We start from the raw sequence: 26148 nt of genomic DNA on the forward strand, positions 1-26148 counted from the left end.
CAGGCTCAGGTTGGATGTCAGGAAAAGGTTTTTGCCCAGAGGCTGCTGGGGCCCTGGCCAGGCTCCCCAGGGAAGGGTCCCAACTCCAGGGCTCTCTTAGCTGCAGCAGTGTTTGGCCAGCGCTGCCAGCCCCAGGCTGGCGTTGTTGGGGTGTCCTGTGCAGGGCCAGCAGTTGGACTGGAGGATCCTGATGGGTCTCTCCCAGCTCCGCCAATTCTGTGCTTCTGGGATCCCATCAGCCTGGGGATGGGGCTGCCAATGGTTGCTATGGCAACGGGCTCTGGCTGCAGGCCTGAGCTGGTGTCCATGGCAACCACCCCTGGCATGGGGTCTCCATGGAGCTGCCAAGGGACTGAGCATAGCAACAGGGGTCTGGTGATGGTTGCCATGGAAACTGACCATAGCAACAGGTGCCTGATGATGGTTGCCATGGAAACTGAGCATAGCAACAGGGGGCTGGGGATGGTTCCCATGGAATCTGACCATAGCAACAGGGTGACTGGTGATGGTTGCCATGGAAACTGACCATAGCAACAGCAGGCTGGTGATGGTTGCCTGATAAGGATCAGATTTGGCACAGGCCCTCAGAGGGGTTCCATGGGGGCTTTCCAAGAGTCTCCAGGCTGTTCCAGAGCTGGAATGTCACAGGCATAGACGGGGGCTCCATGGAGACCTCCCAGGGCTTTCTGGGATGGTAAAGAGCCCTGTGGTCAGAGGCAGTCACAGCCATTCCATGGTGACATCCCAGGGCACCTTGGGCTGCAAAGGCACCGATCTGTCACAGGCACTCACGGGGGCTCCACGGTGACATCCCAGGAGTCCCCAGGCTGCCAAAGAGCCAGGATGTTCCAGACACTCACAGGGGTTCTCATGGGCACAGTGGGAGCTTCAGGCAAAGTTGATTAGAGAAGCTCCTGTTGGGTCTTAAGGTTCAGAAAGGAGCCCCCACAAATCCCCAAATGTCACCTTTGAGTCAGAGATGACACAGATTCAGATCAGAAGGCTAAGGGCTAAAACCCACTCATTTTTGCAATCCTCTTCTTTTATATCTTGGTTTGCTACAGGTAGACTTCATTGGTCATTTAATCAACACATTTCACATGATTGGCTAAATGAGCCAACACCCTTCAGTAAACCACTTTATGGAAAAAAGCCAACTTCTGACAAACATTGTCAGGGCACCAGTCATTGATGTTTGTTTTCTCTTGGGTCTTTCTGGGGGCACCCTGGATGGGGGAAACCCTCTGTAGCAGTTTTGTGCCAGGTAAAAGGAGACGCATGAGACTTTTTGGTCTTCAGCTTCTTGTTTATTGTTATCTTATCTAAAGTTTGGCATTGCTGTCCACAACAGGCTCAGCACATTAGAAAAACTCTTCAAAATGTCCCCAAAATGTACGGTTTCAAGGTCTGTAAAAGTTGTCTCATCCAATTAACTCTTAAAATGCACAATATATCTACTTATCTACCAGTAACTCATCCCTCAACTGTCCCCATGACCTGTGTACTGTGCTTTCCTTGACCAATGACCCTGTGCCACCAACACTGCAGAAAATGGAGTAGATGAAGAAGACAGGGACTACACCCCAATTCCTCCATCTTGCTTCCTATCTATACCCTACTAAAACTCCCAAAACCTAAATTTCTCACATAGTATACTACCCTCTAATCTATTTCACACTTTGGTAAATTCCAATCTATCTCAAAGTCTTGGAAGTCCTCTCCATGGGCAAAGGTTAAAGGCAGTGTTTCTCTGGGAGTCAGGATTCCTCAGAGCAGACAGTGAAATATTCCCTGTGCCCTGGATTCCCACACATTTAACCTAAACATCTTTAACCCTTGACTCGTTAAGTTACCCAAAAATGTTCCAGGTAAGTAGAATTAGAAGGAGAAGAAATAGAGAACAACAGAAAGACAGAACACCCATAGAATGACACACACATGGGTACCAACTGCTGGGGTTCCAGCATCACCAACAGAGGAACCCCAGCAGAAGGCAGGATCCAGACCCTGGGCTGGCCTCGTGGTCCAGCTTTTGACCCCCTGGGCCTTCATGGCCCCGCCCCTGGGGTGGGACTGCCACTTGCTTGTCCAATTGGAGCCAGGGTAGCACCAGCTGCTGGTGTGTGATTGATTGACAGCTGGGCCACTCAGAGCTGGGTTAGCACTGTCCCTGCTGTGTGATTGACAGCTGTGCCAGGCCAGGGCTGGGGGCGGGGCTCTGTCCCACCACAAACCAAGGCCTGACCCGGCCCCGGCCCCACACGGGCATTCCGAGCATCCCAAGGTGTCTTGGGACATGGATCTCATCCAGCATCTGACAGCGACCATGGTGACACTACGGAACCTCATGGAACCATGGGTCAGTTGTGACAATGCAGGTCCAAGGACACTATGGAACCTCATAGAATCAAGGAGACCATTGTGCAACTCAGGGGCCCTATAGAAGCAAGGGTCAGTGATCAAACATTGGGGCCCATAGAAACAAGGAGCCATTGTGACACAGCGGGGCTGAGTGGGGCCAACGGACCCTTGTGACTCTGTTGGGGCTCATGAAACCAAGAAGCCATGGTGACATTGCCAGACCTCATGGAATCAAGGAGACCATTGTGACAGTGTGGGGACCCATGAAGTCAATGGAACATGGAACAGGTCTGCCTGGTTTGGCCTCCTGGGGGCTGTCTGACAGGTCCCACTGAATTTGACGTGTCAAGGGCCACTTCCCATCTGACCATGAAGCACTGGGGCTCCGTGCTTTTATTCCTATGGGAAAGAACTGTCTTTCTTGTCTAGGCACCCATGGCCAAAATTGAGATTCTGTGTCTAAAATTCTCTATATCCAAGGGTCACTCCCAGACAAAATCTGCCCATACAGTCAAGTCTGGCTAGCCTTGGCCTCTGGTGGCTGCCTCTCATCTGCCCCTGCACCACTGGGGCTCACTTGTTTTCTTCCTATGGAGACCATTGTGACACTGCGGGGCGTTGTGGAGCCAAAGAGCCATGGTGACACTGCAGGCCCTTGTGGAACCTGTTACACTGTAGGAACTTGTGGAACCAAGGGGAACATTTTGACCCTGCAGGGTACCATGGATCCAAGGGGCCACTGTGACATTGTGGGGCCTCATGGAACCAAGGACATCTTTGTGGCTCTGCTGGGCCACATGGTCCCAAAGGGCCAGTGTGAAGCAGCAGGGCTTTGTGGAACCAAGAGGCCATTGCTGCATTTCAGGGCCTTGTGGAGCCAAAGGGCTGTTGTGATCCTGCAGGGCACTGTGGATCCATGGAGACCATTGTGGCATTGCAAGGCCCCATGGAATTATGGAGACCATTGTGACCCTGCAGGGCCTCATGGAAGGAAGGGGCCATTGTGACACTATGGGAACTTGTGGACTCAAGGGAATCATTGTTGCACTACTGGGCCCCAATGGAACCAAGGGGCCATTGGACACAGCCAGGCTTCATGGAACCAATAGATCATTATGACTCTATGGGGCCTTGTGGAACCATGGAGACCATTGAGATCCTTAAGAACTTGTGTAATCAAGGGGCCATTATGACACCTGAGGGCATCATGGAATCAAGGAGCCATTGTGACTCTCCAGGGCCTGTGGAACCAAGGGAACATGAAATAGGTGTGGCTGCCTTGGAATGTGGAAGGCCACTCCCATCTGCCCCTTAAACACTGGGGCTCTGGGCTCTTCTTTTTATGGAAAAGAACTGTCCATTTTTTCCAGGCATCCATGGCCAAAATTAGGATTCCACCTCCAAATTTCTGTGTATCCAAGGATTGCTCCCAGACAAAAGCTGCCAGGACAGACAGGTCTGGCTGGTCTTTAACTCCTGAGTGCCAGAACTCACCAGTTTTCTAAACACTGGAAAGGGCTCTGTGCTTTTATTTGTATGGAAAAAAATCATCCTTCTCCAGGCAGAAATGTTTTAAATTAGGACTCTGCATTCATAATTTCAAATATCCATGGGTTGCTCCAAGCAAACCTGCCAGGACAGACAGGTCAGGCTTGCCTTGGCCTCTGGTGGCTGCTGTTCGTCAGCTTCTGAAGCATGAGGGCTCCATGGTTTCCTTCCTATGGAGACCAGTGTGACACTTGGGAGCCTTGTGAAATGAAGGGGCCATTGTGGCACTGCAGAGCACCATGGATCCAAGGCACCATTGTGACACTGTGGGGCCTCGTGGAACCAAGGACATCATTGTGGCTCTGTTGGGCCACATGGTCCCAAGGGACCAGAGCAAAGCAGTGGTGTGGGAGTTAGCCCGGCTGTAACTCAGAGTCAGACAGATCTTTTACCCTGGAAGAACTGGGCGTGAGTTTCAAGTCCTAGAAATCATTCGTTTAACTTAGGGTAGGGTGAGCTTGAGAGTTCCCCCATAAGCCTTTAGTGTTGTTATGATAACTCGTCCAAGTTCTCCTCCCCTATTGGTTACTTGTTTCTTCTATATGGTTATTGTTCTAGTTTTCTAGCCCCAAGTGTCTGTGTTGCTGCTTCCCCTTTGTCTCAGGTCTTAGGATCCTGCCCCTCATACTGTGCTCAACTTCTCCATGTTTATTGTTTTTCACCCTGTTATTAAAGTTCTTTTTGGGCAACTCCATCGAACCCGCTCCTTTTCATTTTTGCCCACCTTGCTCTTGAGTCAGGGAAACAGAAGAGTTTGTCACAGCCACCCTCATTGTGACATTTGGCGCCCAAAAAGGGACCATGACACTCAGGACTCCCTGTGTCAGTCACGTCAGCTGGGGTTAGCTGATGGATAGGCCAGCGCTCCCCGGGATTTTAGATTGTGCCGGGCCCGGCAGATTCATCGTTGGGACGTTGGCCAGGATCAGCAGGGACAACAACGGTTTCACCTGCATAGGATTGCAGGTGGGTTTGGGGAAATGCAAGACATTTATTGCCCATTTTGACACTGTGCTTTTGTAATATGCACCCATGTCCCATAATTTATTTGCGGTCTTTTAGTGGCTCTTCCCCATAAGGCAGAGAAAGAGAAAAATGGGCAGCCAGATGTCCAAAGTTGTAAGGAGCATATATGGATGCTTTAAGTTAATTCTCAGTGATCATGGCAAAATATTTTCAAAGAACAAATTAAAATCAATCATGAGGAGGATCATTAAAAATTTTCCAGATGCCTCTGTTGATGAAATCCATACCACTGAATTTTAGGACTCAGTGGGAGTTAAATGTACAACCTTTTAATCAAAAGGGACCTCGTTGCATCCCACATGTTCCCCATCTTCCACACCATCCTTGAGACCCTTCACCAGCAAGCAGCATGTCGAAAACTCGATCCGTTGGTCACTCCTAACTTGGGATCTCCCTTCAAACCTGCCTTTCTCAGACCTTCCACGATGGTCCAAGATGGCAATGACCACACTGTCTTGGAGCATCACTCCCTGGAGACTCAAGACAGAAGGAGCCTTTAGGTGGCTTGGGAGCCCGACCATCCTCCCTCCATCTTGGCTCCTCCACTCCCTGCTACCACAGCCTTCTCTTCCACCCTGAATGAACCTCCAGACTCCACCCCCACAACTGTGGGTCACGCCCCCACTGTCAATCATCCTCTCCACCCTGGGCCATGCCTCCAGTTAAGAAAGGAGACTGGCAAATAACCTTGAAACTCCTCATTGCCCCATTTGGTATGAAAGAAGGGGGCAGAATCCCAGATATCAGCCATTGGTTTATGGGGAAATCAAGGATCTGTGTAGGGCAGCTGAAGACCATAGGAAGGTCATACCTTGTTTTATTGGCCTAATGAGGGCCTTGTTTACAGCACATGTGTTAACTCTCTATGATTTAAAATATATTATGACCATGTTGTTGTCATCTACAGAATACACCTTGTGGGAAGGGGGATGGAAGTGTTTACTAAATCAATTAATAGCAGACTATGCTAATAATGAGGCAAGGGCAGAATTGACAATCAGCCATCTAGCTGGAGAAGGACAACACAGCCTAGCAGATGATCAAGCAGCAGGTATCCCCAGAGAAGTATTGGATGATATCAAAGAGATGGCTTTGAAAGCTTTAATCCAGGTATCAGATGGTAGCACCCCCAGTTTGGACCACCTTGGGTGGCTGCAGCTAAAGCTTTAGGACAATCACACCATCCTGGGTGCCTGTTAAGTAAGCAAACCAATGCTGCCTCCCTCACATTGAGTGGCTGCTCTCAGACACAGAGACCATCAGACACGCCACCTTGCAGAACAGTGATAGAGTTTTTACTCTGGGCACATGGGCATGGCTGTGTAGACTCTGAGGGCATGTGCTGCATGAACCTCTCCAGCCACAGCGAGTCAATCCACAAGAGCATTCAGGTACTGAAGGAAGGGTTCAAGAAGCTTCAAGTGGAAAACAAAGACTGGTTCAATAAACTCCTCCAATCCAAGGGACTAAAGGGTTGGATGATGTCTAGCTAAAACAGGACTATTAATTCTCTTAGTGGTTGTTGGTGTATTGTTAATTCTCCTGTGTTTGTTTGGATGCTTTTAGAAAGTCTTACAAAATGCTTTCAGTTCCATCTTTGTTGTAAAACAAAAATGGGGAAGATACCCAACACAGGATCCTCATGGACTCCTTAGAGGAGAGAATTGGAGGCCAGGATGGCACAAAAACCTCTTAGAGAATCAGTGTGGGAAGGAAAATCCTTGAAAGTGCCTAAAAGTATTCTTAAATCCATAAAGTACCTTAAAAACCTTGAGTATCTCAAGGCATTAATGAGCCCCACTGAGTGTCAGTACAAAGCTCTCCAGGGACTCATTAAAGCAGATAATTGGGGCCATGATTGCACAAACCTCTCACAGAGTCTCTATCAAAAGGGAAACACCAAGTACCTTAAGATAACTGAAGTACCCTGAAGCATTAATGAGCCCAGTGAGTGTTGTTACTGACAAAGCCTCTCCAGGGACTAATTACAGCAGATAATTGGAGGCCAGGATTGCACAAACCTCTCAGAGACTCCAAGGCAAAAGCCAAAGCCAAAGTCCTTTGAAAAAGCTGCAGTCCCTGCAGGGAGCATGAAGGAGCCCCCAGGGCCATTGCTGAGCAAGGCTCCCCAGGGACTCCTTGCAGCAGATCCTTGAGGCCACTGGGATGTGGGCTAGGGGGGGATGCTGAGGGCAGCACAAGGGGCTGACAGTGCCCAGCCTGGCTGAGGCTGTGCCAGGAGGCCCCAGGGCCTCAGGACAAGGTGTCTCCTCCCAGCCCTTGGTGGCACAGACCCTGCTGTGCCCCAGGGCACCAAGACTTGGCTTCTCTTTGTCCCCACCTGTCATCACTGCCTGCAGTTCTCTGCTCTGCCTGGGGCCTGGGGACACTTGCTCAGTCGTGTCCCTCAGTGGGACCCATTAAAAATCCAAGAAACTTTGGAGTGTGATTCAAAGAAAGTTTGGAGTGTTCTGGAGAGGTTTCTTCATCTCCCTCTCAGGGACTGATGTTCAGGGCCTGAGCACAAAGCCCCAGAGGCTCATTAAAGTCCTTGTGCTGTGTCTGTGCTGCTGAGCTGGGCTGGGCTCCTGGCACAGAGGCAGCTCCTGGTCCCCAAGAAGAGCTTCAAAAGCACATTTCTCTTGATGAGCAGCTCTTCTGCCAGCCCAGCAGGGCTGGGGCACTGCCTGCAGCCAGCCTGGGCACAGCACAGAGGCACAGAGAGCTTCAATCAGTCAGGGCTGGGAAGGGGCTGAGAAGTGCCTGGGGCACAATCACTGCCAGCCCTTGGCACAGGAACCTCTGGCTGCAGGACAATGCAGCTGCAGCTCCTGGAGCCATCTCCTCAAGCTGGAACATCCCAATGCCTACAGACTCTGTGAGTACAACTCTAGGTATTTCTGGTGCAGGGGAGGTGAAACGCTCATGGAGCTCTGACATGCTGAGGGGTTCTGAACAGTCATAGAATATTTCCAAGAAAGGGTTTTTGACAAAAATATGGAAACTTCCTAAGACTTTGTATTCAGTTTCCAACTATTGGAGAATGGCAGGAAGGGAGGGTTAAATATTAAAGATAGTATGAATTATTACTTATGAATTTTGTCATGTGCCTGAGGTACCTAAACTGTAATTTATTGGCTCACAGGAAATCCCTAATGTGCTTTCAGCCACTCTGCCCTTGGACAGCAGCAGCATCACCTTTGCTGGAGCCATCAGGCTCAGTCTGAGCTGTCTTTTCTCCAAGCTGCAAACAGAACCTGCCCCCAGCCCATGCCCTGCAAACAGGCAGGGTTCTGTAGGGCCAAGGAGAGTGCACAGAGATTTGGGGTCTGTGAGTGCTGGCAGGGAGAGATCAGGCACAGGGAAACACCTGCAGGAGGGAAATCTGCAGGAAGCAGAGAGAAGATCAGGCAATGAGAGAAAACAAAGCCCAGCAATGCTGTGGCAGGGAGAGTTTAGAGATGCCCACAGGAGCCCCTGCAGTGCAGCCCCTCCCTGTGAACAAGCCCCCTCCCTCCTGTGCCCCAGCCAAGCCTCTGCCCTGAGGGCCGGGGCTCCAAGGCGTGCAGCCCCTCCTGTGCAGGCAGAGCTGCAGCAGAGCCGTGGGGCAGCTCTGCAGCCCCGGGCCCAGTTCCCTCTGCAGAGCACAGGGCTGGTAGCAGCTGCCCGGCCCTGGGGGCTCTGGCAGGGGCACAGCTGGCTCAGGGTGACACTGTCCCCAGTGCCCGGCTCTGGGCAATGCTGTCAGTGCAGCCAGGGAAGGAGCTGCGTCTCCCTTCATCCAATGCCATCAGAAGGACACTTGGAAGTCTCCCTGAGATTTCAGCTCAAGCTGGGAGCTTCCCTCCAGGATGCAAACCTGTCCTGTAACATCTCTGTGTTATCTGAAAGCCTGAGGGTGAGGCATAGAAGTTCTAGGATGGGAAAATGCTGCTGGGTTGGTGAAATGAGCACTGTGTGTCCCTGGGTACAAATGTGGGGCTGAGACCTTGAGAAAGGAATGGACATTTGGTGGACTGTGGAGGATCCATCTGCTCTCAGCAGTGTCAGGATGTTTTTTAAAGGAAACATGGGAGGGTGATCATCCTCTGTCTAAGAATGATGAAAGCCCAGAGAATCCTGGAACAGGACTGGGAGACAGACCTCCTCCCCTCACTCTCCACTCACCACCTTGTCTCAGAGAACTCACTCTGTTCTCCCTGAGGGCAGCAGAAATGCTGAGAGTTTCTGACATCTGAAAATAGTCAGCAAGAGAGGGGGAAGAGGAGCTGTAAAATCTCTAGAAGATTTAAACAGATTTTACCATTCCTGCTCTCTGGCAGTGGGGGTGCACATGCTCACGGGGCCATCTGTATTAACAAGGTTTCAAAGTGGAACACAAGGACAGGTCCCTGTCCTCCTCCCACATCTGTACAGCAGGGCTGAATTATAAAAACCCTGTGTGTAGCTGCCCTGAACCTGATGTCCCACTCAGCCAGCACCAGCCAGGGCACCCCCCTTGGAGTTGAAGGAAAATTTGCTGGAAATTCAAAAGGGTGTCAGAGGGTTATACGAGAAGGGTCTATGGGAAAAGGCTTTGTTTTTGCTGGAAAAAATTCCTCCTAACCTGTCACTGACTTTTCTCCATGAACAGCTCCCCAAGGCCAGTCCCAGCAAATGTCCAACAGCAGCTCCATCAGGCACTTCCTCCTGCTGGCAATGGCAGACACGCGGCAGCTGCAGCTCCTGCACTTCTGCCTCTTGCTGGGCATCTCCCTGGCTGCCCTCCTGGGCAACGGCCTCATCATCAGCGCCGTAGCCTGCGGCCACCACCTGCACACGCCCATGTTCTTCTTCTTGCTCAACCTGGCCCTTGCTGACCTGGGCTCCATCTGCACCACTGTCCCCAAAGCCATGCACAATTCCTTCTGGGCCACCAGGAACATCTCCTACACAGCATGTGCTGCCCAAGTTTTTTTTTTTGTTTTCTGTGCTATAACAGAGTATTTCCTCCTGACCATCATGTGCTACGACCGCTACGTGTCCATCTGCAAACCCCTGCACTATGGGACTCTCCTGGGCAGCAGAGCTTGTGCCCACATGGCAGCAGCTGCCTGGGCCAGTGCCTTTCTCACTGCTCTCATGCACACGGCCAATACATTTTCCCTGCCCCTGTGCCATGGCAATGCCCTGGGCCAGTTCTTCTGTGAAGTCCCACAGATCCTCAAGCTCTCCTGCTCCAAATCCTATCTCAGGGAATTTGGGCTTCTTTCTGTTACTGTGTGTTTAAATTTCAGTTGTTTTGTGTTCATTGTTTTCTCCTATGTGCAGATCATCTGGGCTGTGCTGAGGATCCCCTCTGAGCAGGGACGGTACAAAGCCTTTTCCACCTGCCTCCCTCACCTGGCTGTGGTCACCCTGTTCATCAGCACTGGCATGATTGCCTACCTGAAGCCTCCCTCCATGTCCTCCCATCCCTGGATCTGGCCCTGTCAGTTCTGTACTCGGTGGTGCCTCCAGTCCTGAACCCCCTCATCTACAGCCTGAGGAACCAGGAGCTCAAGGCTGCAGTGAGGAGACTGATGACTGGATGGCTTCAGAAACGCTAAACTGCTTGGCAATCTCTGCCAATCACTAGAAATAAAAGTCATCTTTGATACTTCTTGGTGGTTTGGTTTTGCAGGATTTTTTTTCTTTGTTTTATTTTTTAAATATTTCCAACAAATAAATGTAATTGTTCGTGCTATTTCCCATTTTGTTTCTCTCCACCTTCCTTGTGACCACAGACTGTGGCAATGAGGGGCTGTTCTCTTGGTGACATTAAGGGAACTGAAGGATTTCCTGGCAAATTTTTCTGCAAAGATGCCCTTTTGTTGCCTTCTCTGGAGCTGCAGCAGCAATGTCTGTGTGCAGAGCTGGGGCAGATCAGCGCTGGCCCAGCAGCTGTGCCCAGCAGCAGCAGCAGCACTTGGTGTTGCCAGTGCTGCTGCCATGGCCCTGCCCCGCTGCCCTGGTGGCCCTGGTGTTGCTGCAGGGCCTGAGTGCTCTGGGGGCCGGGCACAGCCCTGGGGGTGGCAGTGCCGGGGCTGCAGCAGGGACAGGCCATGGGCACTGCTGGGGCAGCGCTGACGCCCCAGGCCAGGCCCTGGGGGCTCCAGGCTCCTTGCCCAGGCTCTCTCAAGAACACGGCCAGGCCAATGCTCAGCACAGAAACCCCCGTGAGCAGCCTCAGGCTGGCCGTGGGCAGGCTGGGGGCAAACAGCATGGCTGGGGCTCTGTAAGGGCCCTGGGGCAGACGGGAAGGAGCAGCAGAGCAGGGGCTGATCCATCCCCAGTGCGCTGCACAGCCCAGGGCAGCGTCCCAGAGTGTCCTCATGCAGCTGCCAACAACATCCCCCCTCTGCAGCCCTGGCCTCTCCCCCAGCTCACACAGGTGCCCCATCCTTGCAGGCACAGACACAGCAGCACAGGCTCAGCAGCCCCTGGTTGCATTGCACACAGCAGGGGGAACACCCCCATGCTGTTGCTGTGGGGACAAGAACTTGAGGGAGCACAAATGCCACCGGCCCCTGGGGCCAGCAAGGCCTGGGGGACACCAGGGAAACCACTCAGCTTTGTCCTGGCCTCTGCAGTCAGCCAGAAAGTTTGTTCCCATCAGCTGGGAGTTTCCTGTGCCACTGCAGACGCTGTTGCTCAGAGCCAGGGCTGCCTGGCAGCCACCCCCAAACTGCCCTCAGCATTCCCTCTGCTTCACCTTTGCTTTCTTTACACCTCTGGTACAAATTTCTTCCAATTGCCCATTCCTGCTCCCTCCCCTGCAAACAGCCCATCCCTGTTTGGCCTTTCCTCTCTGGCCCCACTCCCCATTGCAGTTCCTGACTTGGCACCATGGGAATATCCCCCAGTCTTCATGGCCACCTGGGCACACTGCTGCCTCATGTCCAGCCTGCTGTCCATCAGTCCCTGCAGGTCCCTTTCTGCCTGGCTGCTCTCCAGCCACTCTGTCCCCAGCCTGTAGTGCTGCAGGGGTTGTTGTGGCCAATGTACAGGATCCGGCACTGGGACTTGTGAAACCTCACCCTGTTGGATTTGGGCCCTGGATCCAGCCTGTCCAGGGCCCTGTGCAGAGACCTCCTGCCCTCCAGCAGATCCACACTCCCAGACAACTTGGTGTCACCACGGTTCCATGAGGCCCCAGAATGCCACAATGGTCTCCATCACTCCATGAGGCCTGCCAGTGTCACAATGTCCCTTTGGTTCCATGGGACCCCTTGGTGTCACAAGGTCCCTTGGATCCTTGGGCCCTGCAGTGTCACAATGGATCCTTGGTTCCATGAGGTCTGGCAGTGCAGCAATGTTCTCCTTGTTTCTACAGTGTTACAATTGCCTCTTGGTCTCAAGGGCCACCACAGTGTCAAACATGTTTCCTTCATTCCAGGAGTCCCTGAGGAGCAGCCCTGGCCCCTTGGTTCCATGGGGCCCTGCAGTGTCACGATGGCCCTATCATGACACCAGGTCCTGCTCTGTCACAATGCTCTGCATGGTTCCAAAAGGCCCTGCAGGGTCACAGTGGCCTCTTGGTTCCATGAGGCCTCAGAGTGCCACCATGAATTCCTTGGTGCTGCAGTGTCACAATGGAGCCCTGGTGACACAAGATCCTGCAGTGTCCCCAGGGACCCTTGGTTCCATGGGGCACCAAAGTGTCACAATTGTTCCCTCAGTTCCCCGAGTCCTTGCAATGGAGCAATGGTGCCTTGATTCCATTGTCCCCAGGCTCTCCCAAGGGTCTCCTTGGTTCCGCACTGTCACAATGGCCTCTTGGTTCCACAAGGCCCCACAGTGTCACAGTGGCCTCTGTGGTTCCAGCAGGACCCAGACTGTCACCATGGACTCCTTGCTTCCATTCAGCCCCACAATGTCACAATGGCCCCGTGGCTCTGTGCTGCCATGTCGTACACAGTGTCACCATGGTCCTCTTAGTGCCACCAGGCCCCGCAGTGTCACAATGGCCCCTTGCTTCCCCAGGACCCTGCAGGGTCACAATCATCAGAGAAACAACCAGGCTGGGAAAGACCTTGGAGAGCATCAAGTCTAACCTGGCACCCAACACCATCTTGTCACCCCAACCATGGCACTGAGTGCCACATCCAGTCTTTCCTTAAGCACTTCCAGGGATGGTGACTCACCCACCTCCCTGGGCAGCCCATTCCAATGCCAAATCACCCTTTGTGTGGAGAATATTTCCTAATGTCCAGCCTAAATGCCCCTGGTGCAGCTGAAGGCTGTGTCCTCTTGTCCTGTCGCTGTTCCCTGGGAAAAAAGCCCAACACACACCTGGCTGCACCCTCCTGTCAGGGAGTTGTAGAGAGTGATGAAGTCTCCCCTGATCCTCCTCTTCTCCAGGATAAACAACCCCAGCTCCCTCAGACACTCCTCACAGGACTTGTGCTCCAGACCCCTCCCCAGCCTTGTTGCCCTTCTCTGGACACGCTCCAGCCCCTTCATGGCCTTCCTAAATTGGGGGCCCCGAACTGGACACAGCACTCGAGGAGCTGCCCAACCAGTGCTGAGCACAGGGCAAGAACCACTACCCTGTCCCTGCTGGCCACACCATTCCTGATCCATAGGAGTGCCAGGGGCTGGATAGGGGAAATGGCGGGGAGAGGGGGGAGGACAAAGTGTTATTGATTGTCAGCCATGAAGGGTCTTGATTTTTATATCTCTTCACACAGCATTAGGAGGTGCTGGGGGTCAATATCAATTGGACATAGATTATACCAAAGCCTAAACAGGAAAAGAATACTGGATAAAACAGTTCTCTTCCCTTTTTTTTTCAATACAGCAGATTCACACTGAAAACACTTCTGAAATTTGTCTAACTAACCACAGAAGAATTGAAAACTTCGATTATTCCTCAGGGCTGTTCTTGTTCAGGTGTTTTAAACAAATGTTTATGAGCCTTTTTCACTGAATTCCTGAACTGAAGAGTTCAAGAAAGAGGCCTCTGGAGTAATAAAATTCATTAGCAACCTCCAAAAGTGCTGAGGATCCATGCCCATGAGAGCAGCAATGAACAGAAATGGGCACAGCTTTGTGGCTGCCCCAGCTCTGGCATGGGCCCTGGGCCTGGAGCAGGAGCAGCTCTTGAGGGCCCCAAGGCCGGGGCTCTTGTGCTGCCCTGGGCAGATGGGATGGCAGCAGGGGCTGCAGAGCCCTCAGCACCTCAGCCCGAGGGGAGCAGGGCAGCCAGGGAGCCTCCTTTGGCCTTGGCCAAGCACCTTCCCCCATGGCTGGGGCTGAGTCCTGTGGCAGCTGCAGCTGCTGCTGTGGCCTTGGCAGGGGCTGAGGCCGTGGGGCCAGTGCCCAGAGCAGCCTGGCCTGAGCAGAGCTGTGGGGCCAGAGCTGGCTGGGCTGGGCTGGGCTCAGAGAGGCCCTTGGTGCTGCCCAGAGCTCAGGGCAGATGGCAGAGCTTGCAGGGAGCTGGGCTGGGCTCCGAGAGCCTGGCCCAGAAACCATCAGTGTCCATCTCAGCCTGGCTGAGCGTGCAGGGGCAGGACTCAGGCCAGGCCTTGTGGGGCAGGGCCAGCGCCTGTGCAAGGCATTGCAAACAGGCAAGTGGCCCAGAGAGGAGGCTGCTCTGTGCCCTTGGTGGCATGGACAGAGCAGGGAGGGGGACCAGGACATTTGTCAGAGCCAGCCTCTGTGCCCAGCCCTTGGCAGCCCTGGCTGCTGAGCCCAGCTTTGGCCTGGGCTGAGTTTGGCTGTGGCCCAGCTCCATCCACCTGCGGGGCTCAGGGCCTGTTCCCGGCCATGGCCAGCCCTGGCTGCCTCTCTGCTGGTCCAGAGGCCAGCAGAGCCTGGGGCAGGGCTGTCTGTGCAGCCCCACAGGTGCCATGGGCTCTGCAGGAGCTGGCAGAGGCTGTCCAGCAGGGAGGCCATGGGGCACAGAGCCCCAAGGCTGCTGTGGGCACCACGGCACAGGGGCCGTTCCCAGCCGCAATGCTCCTGGCCTGGCCTGGGCCTGCACAGGGGCTGGGCCACCATGGCTGGGCCAGCACAGGGCCACAAAGGGGCCACGCAGCCGCTGCCGGGGCTGACAGCAAGGCCAGGCACACACAAGCAATTGCTGAGCGTGGCCTGCGCTGGCCAGGCCTGACTGTGCCAAAGGCAGAGCTCAGCTGCCCTTGGGGGCTGCAGCAACACTCCAGAGCCCAAAGAGCCTCCATGGCTGGGCTGGAGACCAAGGCTGCAGGAGGGAAATGCAGGGCTGCTGCGGGATGGGGAGGCCATTGAATTCCAGCACACACCTCAGCTCTCTGATGATCCCAGCACCATGCTGGGCCCTGTTTCAGACTGGAGCAGAGCAGATGTTGATGGGACAGGAGCCCTGTGGGGCTGTCAGGGACCTGCAGCTTGCAACGTGCTCTGCTCTCCCTCAGGTGCTCTGGGAGAGATCCAATCCCAGCTGGGCACCTCAGGGCACAAGTGTCACTGCCTGTTCATGGACACACAACTGATGTCTCCCTGGAAAGGGTCACAGGTGTTAACACCTGTTAGTTTGATAATTATACAAGTAAATCTTTTTTATGTGGGTCATTTGAGTACGTTTGAGATATGGCAATATTTTCCCAGCAGGAACACGAATTTCCTGGATCTACTGGATTCTTCTACTGATGGCAGGAGAAGAAAAACTGATCTTCTCTTCTACCTTTGCCACCAACATTCAGTTGAATATTTCATGAACCTCTTCCTTCATATGTTTTCAGCTGTCCTGTTTAAATGGCTGTGTTTAAGGACATCTCTTCATTTAGAGTTGCTGGATCTTTGTCCTTTCCTTTGCTCCCAGACTTCCTCCTGCAGCTCTTCTCAGGTCATTCCAATGCATCTCCCTTGACTGGCTTCATGCTTTGAGCTTCAGGGAGTTGTCTAATCTTTCAGAAGTTAAAATAACACCTTAGTCAGCATTTTAGTTGTATTTTTATCTTTTATATCACCTCTTCTTATGTCTCTGTCTAAAATCTTTCCTGTATGGCAATCCCTTGAGGGTGGTGAACATGTCAGATGTTGCTGTGATATCACATGGAGCTGAGGGAAGGGTTTTGAGGTTTCCTAAATTTTATCATGTTCACATTTTTTATGCTGGCCATGAAGAGAAAACTTTCTGTGCGTCTGAGCCTCACCAGTTCCTGCTCCCTCAAAGGACACAAACCTGATGAGTTGTGGTTCCCACTCCAGTGGCTGCACTTGGACCTCCCTCCATAGCCAGAAACTCCCTGGAAATGCAGGGACGAAGGAAACAGGACAGGCTGTGGGGATTAGGTGCAGGGCAGAGCCAGGGAGAAGGATGACTCTGGCATTTGATGGAGCTGTGCTTTCCCTTGGCTTTGTTGGCTGACAAGAAATGAACATCCCTCTGTGTCTCAGGCAGCTCCTTCTCCAAGGAAAGCAGGTGGGAGTTGGAGCCAAGGAGCTGAAAGCTGCAGGTGCAGTTGGGCTGGAGGGAGCTCAGATTTGCACAAGGCTGCTCTGAGTGCCAGGGCTTGGATGGGGGAAATGGTGGGGTGGGGGTAGGGACAGAGTCTGATTGATTGTCAGCCAGGAAGGGTCTTGATTTTCATATCTATTCCAACTGCATGAGGAGGTGCTTGGATTCAGTGTCAATTGGAGGTTGCACATATCAGTGAATTAACAGGGGAAAAAAACCTAAACAGGACCTAAAAAATATTTTCTCACTGTCTTTTTAAATATATTGCATTCACTGTGGATATACTACTGAGATCTGTCTAATTAACCACAAATGATTTGAAAATTAAAATCAAATGATTCCCAGAGGCTTGGCTTGTTAAGGTGTTCTGAATGTTCATGAGCCCGGGGACACTGAATTCCTGCACTGAAGAGCTGAAGGCTGAACAAGCCTCTGGAGCAGTGAAATTCAGCAGCAGCCTCCAAGTTGCTGAGGATGTCAGCAGCCCCCACTGAGGCCATCTCTGCCCAGAGACCGTGGGGGAATGGGCAGACAAGGAGAGCGTCCCTGGGGCTGGGGCAGCACAACTCAGAGGCACCAGGGGCTCCAGCTGGGCAATGGAGTGTGGAATGTGGCTGGGAAAGCCCTGCCTGGGCTGGGCCAAGCAGCACAGACAAGCCCTGACCCCCATCTCCCAAACAACTCTCTCAAGGAGACATTTAAAAGGAATTACAATTGTTTGTGTCCTCTGAGTTGCACGCACTGGAGAAATACTGACAGGAAATCCTCAAGAGCTCAAAACAACAAAACAGTCTTTACTGGCAACTTCAGAAAATAAAAGAAACTTGGCAAATGGTTTAATGCCACATTCAATCAGCAGAAAACACTTCTCAAAGTATTAATTTGGCCCATTCAATTTCATAAACTCTAAGCCTGTTCAATTTTAAGTTATTCAAAATTTGCAAGAGGACAGAAATAGAAGAAGACACAGAGAGACCAAAAGACAGAAAAGATACAGAGAAGCACACACACACAGCTACAAAGCCCTGGATTGCAGCATTGTTCAGATGGAAATTCCAAGAGGAGGTAGAGGCAAGATGTGTGCTTGCCTTGTGGTCAGCCTTCAATACCCCTTGGTCTTCCTGGGCCCTTCCCCCAGGTGGGATTTGGGCTCATTTGGTCCCTCAGGAGCTGGGCTGGGGGCTGCAGAGGTGGCTGTGGAGCATTGCCTGTGCTGTGCCAGGGACTGGCAGCCACTGCTGGGCTGGGATAGAGGCTCTGGGGGGATTGGGGTTCCAGGGCAGGGCTGGGGTTCCAGGGCAGGGCAGGGCTGGACCTGCACCTTCCTCTCCCATGCATGAAATGTTTCCAGCCAAGAATCTCCTCCAGTCTCTCGCAACAGGGAATGTTGGCTGTGGAACCCTAATTCTGTCCATGGACACCTGGATGAGAAGGACAGTTCGTTTCCATAGGAAGTTAACCATGGAGCCCCAGTGTTTGGAAGGCAGGTGAGAGCCTCACTAGGCCAAGGCCATTCAGACTTGTCAGGAATGGCAGATTTTGTCTGGGATCAGTGTTTGGATTAAGGGAATTTGGAGGTGGAAACCCAATCTCAGCCATGGGAACCTGGAGAAGCAGGACAGTTCTTTCCTATAGAAAGGAAAACACGGAGCCTTCCCCAGTGCTTTGGGGACAGATGGGAGCTGACCCTTATGAAACCATAGCCAGCCAGACTTATCCTGGCAATATTCCTATGTGAACAATCTTTGGATATAAGGAAATTTGGAGGTGAAACTCCAATTGTTGCCATGCGTGCCTGGAGAAGAAGGGCAGTTCTTTTCCATATGAAGGAAAGCACGGAGCCTCAGTGTTTCAGTAGAAGATGAGAAGAGACCCTCAACATGCCAAGGTCAGCTGGACCAGTCATGCAGCCCCTGGGAGGCCAAACCAGCCAGACCCGTTCTGTGTTCCCTTGCTTTTATGGGGCCCAATATTTTACAATGGCCCCAACAAATTCATGGGGCCCCTCAATGTTATCATGGTCCCAATGATTCCATGAGGCCTTGCAGTGTCACAATGGTCTCCGTGGTTCCCCAGGCCCCACAGTGTCACGTGATGCCTCTGTTCCATGACCCTGCTATGTCACAATGGACCTTTGGACCCTGGGGTTTTGCTGTGTCACAATGGTCTCCTTTGACTCCACAGTGTCACAATGGACCAATGGAGGCCCCTCTGTGTCACCCTGGAGCTTTGGTTCCATGGAGCCCTGCAGTGTCACAAAGGCCTCTTGGTTTCACGAGGCCCCGCAGTATCACAATGATCCTCTTGGATGTATGGGGATCCTCAGTGTCACAATGGTCTCACTGGTTCCATGAGGCCTCACAGTGTCACAATGCTTTGCTTATTCCATGGATCCTCATAGTGTCACAATGGTCTCCGTGATTCCATGAGTCCCCTCAGTGTCACTATGGTCTCCTTGGTTCCATGGAGCCCCACAGTGTCACAATGGCCCCGTGGTTCCATGAGGCTGCCATCTCTTAATGGTGTCTCTATTGTTACATGAGGCCCTGCAATATCAAAATGGACCTTTTTCCATGAGGCACTGTGGTGTTACAGTGGACCCTTGGTTTGATGGGGCCTCTCAGTGACACTACAGTCCCTACATTTTTATGAAGTCACACAGTGTCATTATTGTCCCCTTGGTTCCATGAGGCCCAGCAATGTCACAGTGCTCTCCATGATTCCCTGAGGCCCCACAGTGTCACAATGGTCCCTTGGTCTCACAGGGCCCCACAGTGTCACAATGGTCCCTTGGTTCCATGGCCCTGTGCTGCTGCATTCCCCCCTCCTTCTCAGGCTGCCCTGCCAGATGAGAAATGCTCCTTGGGCCTCAGCCTTGGCCAACAGTCCCTGGGCTCAGCTCCTCTGCAGCTCATCCCAAACACTGTCTGCCCCAGGCACTGCTGCTGCCCAACCAGCTCCTGCTTTCTGTAGGAGCAGCCCTGGGAACTGGTTTTGTTCCCTCAGTGGCACAACATCCCTGTTCTCACACTGCCAAAGAAAGCTGTTGGTGCCAAGTGTGGCCAGGATGAACCATTGCTGGGACTGAAGCTCCTCTCTTGGGGCCCTACAAACAGCGCTCCAAAAGGAGCCCTTGGAGCTCTCCTGGGCCAGCGACTCCCTCTGAGTGGGGCCTCTCCCAGCCGGGAACTCCCCCGTTTGCTGCACTCGGGGATCCCCAACAACAACGGAGCCTGGGCTGATCCCCCCACTCCTCCAGGCTCAACCGTTCACCCTCTGGGGAGATGCCAAAGGATCCACAAGGAGCATTTCCTGCCCTCAGGGGAATTTCTCTCAGGTGCTTTGCACTGACTCTTTGTGTCTGTGTGCACACAGGAGTGCCTGTGCTGGGAAAATGTGGCAGAAATGCTGCTCTCTGAGGGGTTTGAGTGCCTTGGATAGCTGAGTCAATCAGGTCTGTAGGTGAGGTTAAATCACAAGGTGTAAGCAAAGTTAAATGCTGCTAAGAGTTGTTCTTTTGCTAAGTTGTTTAATATAAGTAATAAGCGGACTTGAATACTGTTAAATGTTATTCCTCTGTTAAATTGCAAAGTCAAAGGTTTTAGGTTCTCTTAAACACTGTTAAGTGCTGTTCTTTTGCTAAATTGTGAAGTTGAAGGTATAAGTCAAGGTTAAGGTATAAGTTAAGTCCTGTTAAGTTTGAGCTCTGTTAAGTTTGTGGCCTGTATTCCTTTTATCCTTGCCCTCACTGTCCTTTTTTCACACACACACACAGGGACAGTTCTTGGCTCATTTCTGGTTTGATTGCCTGGGTTTGGTTTGGTTTTGTTGTTGCTTTGTTTCCTTGGTGTGCCTGAAGTGTCCAGTCAGGAGCAGAGTGACTCTTGCCAAGGAACTTTGTGCTGCTGTCCCTTAATATTCAATCTGGTTTTGGCTGCTCCCTTGCTGGGGATTTTTCCAGCACTCTCAAGGGCTCGTTGGTACCAGGGCGAAGGAGCCCTGGTCCAGGCTCTGGCCCTGGGGGACACGGGGATGCTGCCGGGGGGTCCCTGTCCCCCTGTGCCACCCCCAGGGCCCCGGCCCCCCGTCCCCGTGTCAGGCTCTGGGGTCGATCTCGTGGAACATCCTCTGGGGGAGGCTGTGGCACCGGAGGCGGGGGGACCCGGGGGGACAGGGGACCCCGCTGTGCACGAGCAGGGTTGGACTGCTCTGGGGGGAACTGTGAGGGGGGCCGGGGCAGAGTGACCTCCCCAGTGACCTCACACAGCCCCTGTGATGTCACACTGCCCCTGTGATGTCACACTGCCCCTGTGATGTCACACTGCCCCTGTGATCTCACACAGTCCCCTCTATGATGCTGTAGCTGCTCCGTGACCTCACACGACAAACTCTGTGATGTCATAGCCCAATCTGTGACCTCACACAGCCCACTCTGTGCTGTCACACAGCTCCTTGCTGACATCACAGCTGCTCTGTGCCTCCATGACACAGCCACAGAGGAGGTGCTGTGACACAGCTCCCTCTGGGACATGCCACAGCCCTTGCCAGTGCTGAGCCCCTGGGAGCTCTGTCTGTGCCCTGCTGGTGTCCCTGATGGGCCCTGGCAGTGCCCCAGCCCTGGTGGGCTGTGCACAGGAGCTGCTCCTGGCCAGAGCTGTCTCTCTGCAGCTCTGCTGCCCTTGCCAGGAGCTGCCTCTGTGCCAGGAGCCTGGCCCAGCTCAGCAGCACAGACACAGCACAGGGACTTTAATGACCCTCTGGGGCTTTGGTGATCTTTGCATCAGACTCAGTCCCTCAGAATGTGCTCAAAGAACTTCTCAGGGACTCAAAAAGAGGGTGAAACACTGAAGTATCTCATACTTTAAATAGAACCTTCTGAGGGACAGCACTGAGAAAGTGTCCCCAGGTTCCAGGTAGAGCAGAACACTGGTGGCAGTGATGACAGGTGGGGACAAGCAAGGCAAAGGTTTCTCTGGTGCTGAGCAAACCTGCGCCTCTGTCCCTGCAGGCTGTCGGCATCCCCCAGCTGCCCCACCTGGCTGGCCCCTTCCTTTGCTGACAGCTCTGCCTCCTGCCTGCCCCTGCCTGCCCACACAAAGCCTTGGGCTGCTCCAGGCTCCTGCTGGGGGACGTGCTGCACCACAGCCCTGCCCTGGCAGGGAAATTCCTTTCTCCTGGTGTCTACTCTGGGCCTCCCCAGCTGCCCTTGATGCTATTATGTCTTCGTCAGGCTCATTCCCACTAGGAAGAAAAGCTCCAGCCCCTCTGAAACCACCCTTCCATCCCTCCCAGGCTATTCCTGTTCTGTCCTCAGACTCCACACCACTGACCCCAGAGCCTGCAGACTCTCCCTTCTGGTTTTGTGATGAGGCCTCCAAACCTCATATTGCGAGATTTCTGGGTCCTCTCCAAGGTCTGTGAAAATGGAAAAATAGTGATCAAAGTTATTTTCTCCCACATCTTGCAGTGACAAAACAAGGGTCAATATCTCTAAACTGAATGAAGGCAGATTTACATTTGTTAGAAGAGGAAATATTTTGCAGTTATGAAAGTGACATGAAACTGCAACTGTTTTTCCAGAGAATTGGATGCCCCATCCCAGGAATTGTCCAAGAGCAGGAACTTTCTGCAACCTGACCCAGTGAAACCCCCTGCCCTCCCCAGTGACAGAATTCCTGCAGTGTGGGTTCTCTGCTGTGCTGGGTGCCCTCACAAGGCTTCTGGCCAGAATGTCTGCGGAGGGCAGCCAGGCTGCTGCAGGGGCAGTGCCCTCACAGCCATCACCATGGCAGCCCTGTCCCCTGGGCCTGGCTCTTCCCTTTCCTCTGCACCTGCCTTGGCTCTGCTGGCATGAAGAGTTTGTCATTAATATCTTGTCCACAAGGTGCTGGGGCCAATGGCTTCCCAGTCAGGCTCCTGGGGCAGAAGTGGCTTTTCAGAGCCCAGCCAGGAATGAGCCCTGAGGCAGCAGCTCTGCAGTGGTGGCCACCAGGCCGGGCTGCCAAGGGAGGCTTCTGGCCATGGCCTGCAAGCAGCTGCTGCTGCCAAGGTGCCTTTGGTGCCTCAGGCTCTCCCTGGCACAGCTCCCAGCACGGCACTCTGCCCTTGTGCCCAAGGCCTTCCCTGTGCTGGGGTTGGCCTGGGGCTCTTCCAGCAGCGGGACCTGCCCTGCTGATGGCACAGGAAATGCAGTTCCTGCTGGAGCAGGAGGCTCTGCCTGCAATGGCCTCCAACAACTCCAGCAAGGCCCTGCTGACTTCAAACTTCTGCCTATTGCACTATATTCTAATATTTGTTATAGCTCCTGTACTGTGGAGTAAATAACTCTGGTCAAGATCTTTCTGTCCGATCATTCCCAGAACGCCCTGGGAGGTCTCCATGGAGCCCCTGTCTATGCCTGTGACATTCCAGCTCTGGAACAGCCTGGAGACTCTTGGAAAGCCCCCATGGAACCCCTCTGAGGGCCTGTGCCAAATCTGATCCTTATCAGGCAACCATCACCAGCAACCCTGTTGCTATGGTCAGTTTCCATGGCAACCATCATCAGGCCCCTGTTGCTATGGTCAGTTTCCATGGGAACCATCCCCAGCCCCCTGTTGCTATGCTCAGTCCCTTGGCAGCTCCATGGAGACCCCATGCCAGGGGTGGTTGCCATGGACACCAGCTCAGGCCTGCAGCCAGAGCCTGTTGCCATGGCAACCATTGGCAGCGCCCATCCCCAGGTGCATGGGATCCCAGAAGCACAGAATTGGCTGAGCTGGGAGGGACCCATCAGTATCCTCCAGTCCAACTGCTGGCCCTGCACAGGACACCCCAACAATGCCAGCCTGGGCCTGGCAGCGCTGGCCAAACACTGCTGCAGCTAAGAGAGCCCTGGAGCTGGGACCCTTCCCTGGGGAGCCTGGCCAGGGCCCCAGCAGCCTCTGGGCAAAAACCTTTTCCTGACATCCAACCTGAGCCTGCCCAGACTCAGCTGCAGCCGTTCCCTCCACTCCTGTCCCTGGGCACCAGAGGGAAGAGGTTCCCACAGCCCCAGCCAGGGACCTGCTCCCAAGGCTGCTGCCATGGCCACCAGGGCTGGCACCAGCTGGGATGCTCGGTTTCCACGAGCCGGGCTTCAGGAATGGGATTCCCCAATTTCCTGCTCCCGCTAAAACCGCGCTGCCCTTGCTGCCCTCCTGCCTCCCATGGAAAGCACAAAAGGCAAAGATCCTGGGCTGGGATAAAAACAATTTATTGGGAACAGCAACCAGATAAGGAACAAACAGAACAAAAACAATATTGATAACCGAAGAGATAAATAAAACTATTTACAGGGAAAACTAAAACACAACTCACTGGGTTTGCCTGGCCACAGTTTCTCCTGTCTGGAAAGGACACCCTTCTCCTCAGGGAGAGAGAGAGTCCCTTTCCTGCCCCTGGCAATGGCCTGAGGTGGGAGTGAATGTAATGTCATAGCCATGGCCAGACCATCATGTTCTCCCATCCCACATCATGTCACTGGGAGGGGCAGGAAAAGGGACAGGTGTCTTCCCCACATGGATCACAGGGAACATGGATCACCGAGGCTCTTCCCAACGTGGGGCCTCCAATGGAGGATGAATTTGGAGCAGTGAACGAAGCACCTCCTGAAACTGGGGCATTGGCGGGGCTTCTCTTACCAGTGACTCTGTTGGTGTCTGGTCAAGTGAGAGCTGCTGGTGAAGCTCTTCCCACACTGGAGATACTCATAGGGCCTCTCCTCAGCGTGGATGCGCTGGTGCCTGATGAGGTGGGATTTCTGCTTGAAGCCCTTCCCACAGTCAGGGCAGTGGAAGGGCCTCTCCTCTGAGTGAATTCGCTCATGCAGGTGGAGACTGGAGCTGGTCCGAAACCTCTTCTGACACTCAGGACACTCGTAGGACCTCTCCCCAGTGTGGATGCGTTGGTGGATGATGAGGGAAGAGCTGCAGCTGAAGCCCTTCCCACACTCCCCACACTTGTAGGGCCATTCGCCGGTGTGGATCATCTGGTGGCTGATCAGCTGGTTACTCTTGCTGAAGCTCTTCCCACACTCCAAGCACTTGTGGGGCTTCTCCCCATTGTGAAGCTGCCCATGCACCACCAACTGTGAGCTCTGGCTGAAGCTCTGCCCACCTTCCTGGCTCAGGGTGGGTCTTTCCTCCTCAGAGCACACTGGGCTGGGTTTTGAGCCCCTCCTCCTGTGGGATCTCTGGGGCTTTTCCTCCACCCTGTTGGAATTCTGCACCGTGGAGCCACTTAAAATGGCCTCTTCCCCATGGTTTTGCTGTGGGGATTTGTCCTCCCTGGTCTCCATCCTCAGCTTCTTCCCTGGGGGAGGAAGGCCAAGGAGAGGATGGGATTTGCCTCCGTGCCAGAGGGAAGGGGAAGGAGATACCCCCAGTGCGTCCCCGGCAGGACGGGGTTGGCAGCAGGGTTGTCCTGCAGCCGGGGGCTGTGCTGGGCTGGGAGATGGAGCAGGAGAGAGGGGGAAAGGGGCACTGACTTCCTCCTCACCTGCCTGGGTCTCCCAGGGCTCCTTCCTCTTCCTCGCAGCCTCCTCCTCCATTGAGTCAAGGTTTGGGAATGGGAAATCCTGTTCTGGGAACCAAACAAAGGGGGCACACATCGTCTTTTTACAGGATTTAAGGGAAACCTGGGGGAGAGTCTAAATCAGAATTAGAGTTTAATAAGAAAATGAAGATCAAGGCAAAGATACTGCCTTAAACTGACAGAGTCAGGATATAACCTGACACCCTGTTGCTGCTCAGGGTGGTGGCAGCAGTCCCATTAAATGGTGGCTGCAGTCCTGTTGGAGTGATGAACGTGATTCTGTCCAAGCAGTGATCCTGTAGAAGGGTCTGGTCTTCCTCTGAAGGTCCAGTGGTGGTTCTGGAGCTCTTGTCCTCTGGGAATCCAGTAGGCAAGCTGCTCCTGGTGTGGCAAGGCTCAGCTTATATCCAGGTAGGAATGCTTGGATCCTCCCCCTGGGCGGAGCATCCCACAATGGGATGATGGAATTTTATCAGTCCTGCAGTGACACTCAATGGCCCATTCACAGAAGATATCTCCCCTGCAGGGCGTTATCAGGGCTGAGTCATGGAAGAAATCAAGAACACTGCTCCACCTGTTTATAGCCGTTGATGAAGATGGGGATTGAAAACATGCATTTGGTTCCATCTTACATTGCAACCTGAAACAGTGGGGTAATCCCTGCTCAGGGGGTAAACACCACCACCCTTACCCAAACTGGCTCAGGTGTAAAACCCCCACCCCGGGAAGGCCACACACACAGGGGACAATGTCACACTTGCCCTGCTCCATGGCAAATGGCATCTCTCTAATATTTTCTTAACCAGATATCAAAATTATTTTGGCACAGTGAGTTCAGGGCACTGTTCTTTGACCCCAGTTGCCTTTGACAACAGCATGGTTCCTTCCTCTGAGGAGGTTGTGGGTCTCTCTGAAGGAACTCTTGGAAACTTGGATGCAGCTTTGTCTGAGCGACCTATGGGAGAACTGATGAGGAAAATGGCTGTTGTGGGACTGGAGTGTAAAGAAAATACTTTGTTGTCCCTCCTTGAAAAGTTTGTTAAAATCACTGGAGGAAATGGAGCAAATGATACCAGCAAGACTGACAAGGTTCATTCACCACATGGTGAGGAACACATGGCTGCTGAAAGTCCCACAAGAAGCCCAGCTCAAGTAGCTAAATTCCCAAATAACTACTGAATTCCCAGGCTTGGGTC

The 26148-nt window shown here is 53.2% G+C and overlaps 2 protein-coding genes across 2 annotated transcripts in view; one reads left to right on the top strand and one right to left on the bottom strand.

Moving 5' to 3' along the window:
* Window positions 1-24968, bottom strand: part of LOC136569706 (zinc finger protein 420-like) — a 37911-nt gene extending 12943 nt beyond the window's left edge. Inside the window, exons 1-2 of the mRNA XM_066570067.1 lie at window positions 24917-24968; window positions 24284-24730 (exon numbers count right to left, since the gene is read on the bottom strand). Coding sequence (XP_066426164.1) covers window positions 24284-24730; window positions 24917-24968 — 499 coding nt within the window. The remainder of the gene's footprint in view (window positions 1-24283; window positions 24731-24916) is intronic.
* LOC136569678 (olfactory receptor 14J1-like) lies at window positions 9592-10523 on the top strand. The gene is given in 2 exon segments (XM_066570046.1): window positions 9592-10384; window positions 10387-10523. Coding segments are annotated over 2 exon segments (930 nt in total).
* Window positions 24969-26148: the final 1180 nt, after the last annotated feature.

The sequence above is a fragment of the Molothrus aeneus genome, unplaced genomic scaffold (assembly GCF_037042795.1).
Source record: "Molothrus aeneus isolate 106 unplaced genomic scaffold, BPBGC_Maene_1.0 scaffold_19a, whole genome shotgun sequence".
Classification (NCBI taxonomy): Eukaryota; Metazoa; Chordata; class Aves; order Passeriformes; family Icteridae; genus Molothrus; species Molothrus aeneus.